The 2,601-nt window shown below is 48.6% G+C and overlaps 1 protein-coding gene across 1 annotated transcript in view; it reads left to right on the forward strand.

The window, feature by feature from the left end:
• Window positions 1–1,141: 1,141 nt before the first annotated feature.
• The window catches only part of LOC142880054 (integrin alpha-8-like), a gene marked incomplete at its 5' end in the record, with an annotated part of 17,542 nt that continues 16,082 nt past the window's right edge, over window positions 1,142–2,601 (forward strand). The window contains 2 exons of the mRNA XM_076013677.1: window positions 1,142–1,197; window positions 1,325–1,432. Coding sequence (XP_075869792.1) covers window positions 1,142–1,197; window positions 1,325–1,432 — 164 coding nt within the window. The remainder of the gene's footprint in view (window positions 1,198–1,324; window positions 1,433–2,601) is intronic.

Below are 2,601 nucleotides of genomic sequence, written 5' to 3' on the forward strand. Positions count from 1 at the left end.
TGGTATGTGTCCCCGAACCCGAGCAATTAAAAGTGTTTTTCTCACAAGACCCATGAAAAGAAATAAAAGCTGAAACAGCCGAGATGTGTTGCTGCTTACTAACCCTACCCCTTACTAACCCTAACCCTTACTAACCCTTACTAACCCTACCCCTTACTAACCCTTACTAACCCTACCCCTTACTAACCCTACCCCTTACTAACCCTTACTAACCCTACCTCTTACTAACCCTACCCCTTACTAACCCTACCCCTTACTAACCCTTACTAACCTTTACTAACCCTTACTAACCCTACCCCTTACTAACCCTAACCCTTACTAACCCTTACTAACCCTTACTAACCTTTACTAACCCTTACTAACCCTACCCCTTACTAACCCTAACCCTTACTAACCCTTACTAACCCTACCCCTTACTAACCCTTACTAACCTTTACTAACCCTTACTAACCCTACCCCTTACTAACCCTACCCCTTACTAACCCTACCCCTTACTAACCCTTACTACCCCTTACTAACCCTTACTAACCCTAACCCTTACTACCCCTTACTAACCCTACCCCTTACTAACCCTTACTAACCCTTACTAACCCTACCCCTTACTACCCCTTACTAACCCTACCCCTTACTACCCCTTACTAACCCTTACTAACCCTAACCCTTACTAACCCTTACTAACCCTTACTAACCCTACCCCTTACTAACCCTTACTAACCCTTACTAACCCTAACCCTTACTAACCCTTACTAACCCTAACCCTTACAGCTGCTGCCTGCTCGAGCTGCTGGGAAATGTTGTTTGGCAAAATATGACTGAAGCCATGTGAACTTAAAACAGCGCTGGAATGTGGCGTGGGGTCTCGCATGCTGCCGTGCACACTCAAACGCACACGCGCACGCACGCACACACACACAGCGCACGTACACGCTCTCGTAAAAGAGCGACAGCATGAAAGCAGTGCTTGAAGTCGACTCTGTAACCATCACTGGAACACCAAGAAGGGATTTTTCAGAAAGTCAGCGTTTTATCACAGTACGGAAGATTGCATCGGAAACTCTCTGTTTACCTCCTCCCTCTCTCTCTGTCTCTGTCTCTCTCTCTCTCTGTCTGTCTCTCTCTCTCTGTCTCTCTCTCTCTCTCTCTCTCTCCAGATCTAATCGTGGGCTCTTTTGGCTCAGGGGAGGTCTCAGTCTACAGGTAAGACTAACAAGGAGTGTGTGTTCTCTTTTTACACTCTGGGACACTTCTTACCTCGCTTACCTTGAACTGTGTGTGTGTGTGTGTGTGTGTGTGTGTGTGTGTGTGTGTGTGTGTGCGTGTGCAGGTCCCGGGCCGTGGTTTCCGTGGAGGCTGAACTGATCCTGACTCCCAGGATCCTGAACCCCGACGACCGACGGTGTCTGCTGCCTCAGACGGATTTCATGGTGACCTGGTAAGATTCCTATTGGTCCAGCTATCATTGTGAAAGTGATGGTGTGGGAGGAACACTCGGCGCTCCAAACCCCCAAAGACCCCCAAAAGAAAAACCAAGACTTTATCGCAAGTTTTTTTTTTCACATTTCTCTCCTTTTTTCCTCCTCTCACTCTTGCGGTTCCTCTCAGGCTTTATTTGTCCTGGGGGGGGGGGGGGGGTTCTATCAAGTGTTCCCACTTTCTTTTTAAAAGCTCTTTGGAGCTCTTTCCCAAAGTTGCTCTTTTGATTTTGCAGACACATTACGGTGCATCGCTGACTCTGCTGCCCCCCGCAGGCCTCAAATCTGGCAAAGTTCCGATTCCGTCCTCTCTAATTAGCAATCTGGTTGCCCTCTGACCTTTCACCGCCCCAAGGAGTGCAGACAAGGCCTGCATTTCATTCGTCAAACACTTATGGGTTTTTTTCAATCTGCTAAAAAAAACAAACCCATGCAAGTCAATTAGTCATCAAAAACATATCATTCCTGGCAGTGAGAAGAATGTCTGGGCCGCACCGCTGCCAAAGAGTTGACCTGTGCTCTCTGGATGTCAGCCAGTGTCTGTTTGCCTCAGCAGGCATAGTGCGCACGCACACACACACACACACACATGCGCACGGAGGGTGCCAATAGCCCGCAGAGTCATATTTATGGCTGCGCGATTATTGGATGCAACATCAATCTTTTTTGAATTGTGTTATTTTGTTCCTGTGGGCAGCGGGGCCTTCTGAGCGTTCTACTGGGGGTTCTACGTTCTACTGGGGGTTCTACGTTCCACTGGGGGGTCTTTGCTTATTATGGAGCTGTGGAACTATTTGGACAGGAGACGTGCGCTCAGCAAGCAGCCACCGCGACCTGTGTGTGCGTGCACCGAGCGTGCGAGTGTGTGTGTGTGTTGGCACGGAGTGTAAAAGGAACCGGGCTCTGGGTTCCGACTGACAGGGGGCACTGAACAGGCCGCACTCACTCTGCTTTTTGAAAGAAACGGCCGTGGAGTTTCAGTTCTGAGACGCTGAATAGAGCGAGCGCAAAACAAAAGCAACAATCCAACCCAAATTTCAATTTCAATATATTATCCAGCCCTCGTGTTAACACTAACCTAACCCTAACCTAACCCTCGTGTTAACCCTAACCTAACCCTAACCCTAAC

This window comes from Nelusetta ayraudi, unplaced genomic scaffold (assembly GCF_046127955.1).
Source record: "Nelusetta ayraudi isolate G7.1 ecotype Tasmania unplaced genomic scaffold, CSIRO-AGI_Nayr_v1 ptg000154l, whole genome shotgun sequence".
Taxonomy (NCBI): Eukaryota; Metazoa; Chordata; class Actinopteri; order Tetraodontiformes; family Monacanthidae; genus Nelusetta; species Nelusetta ayraudi.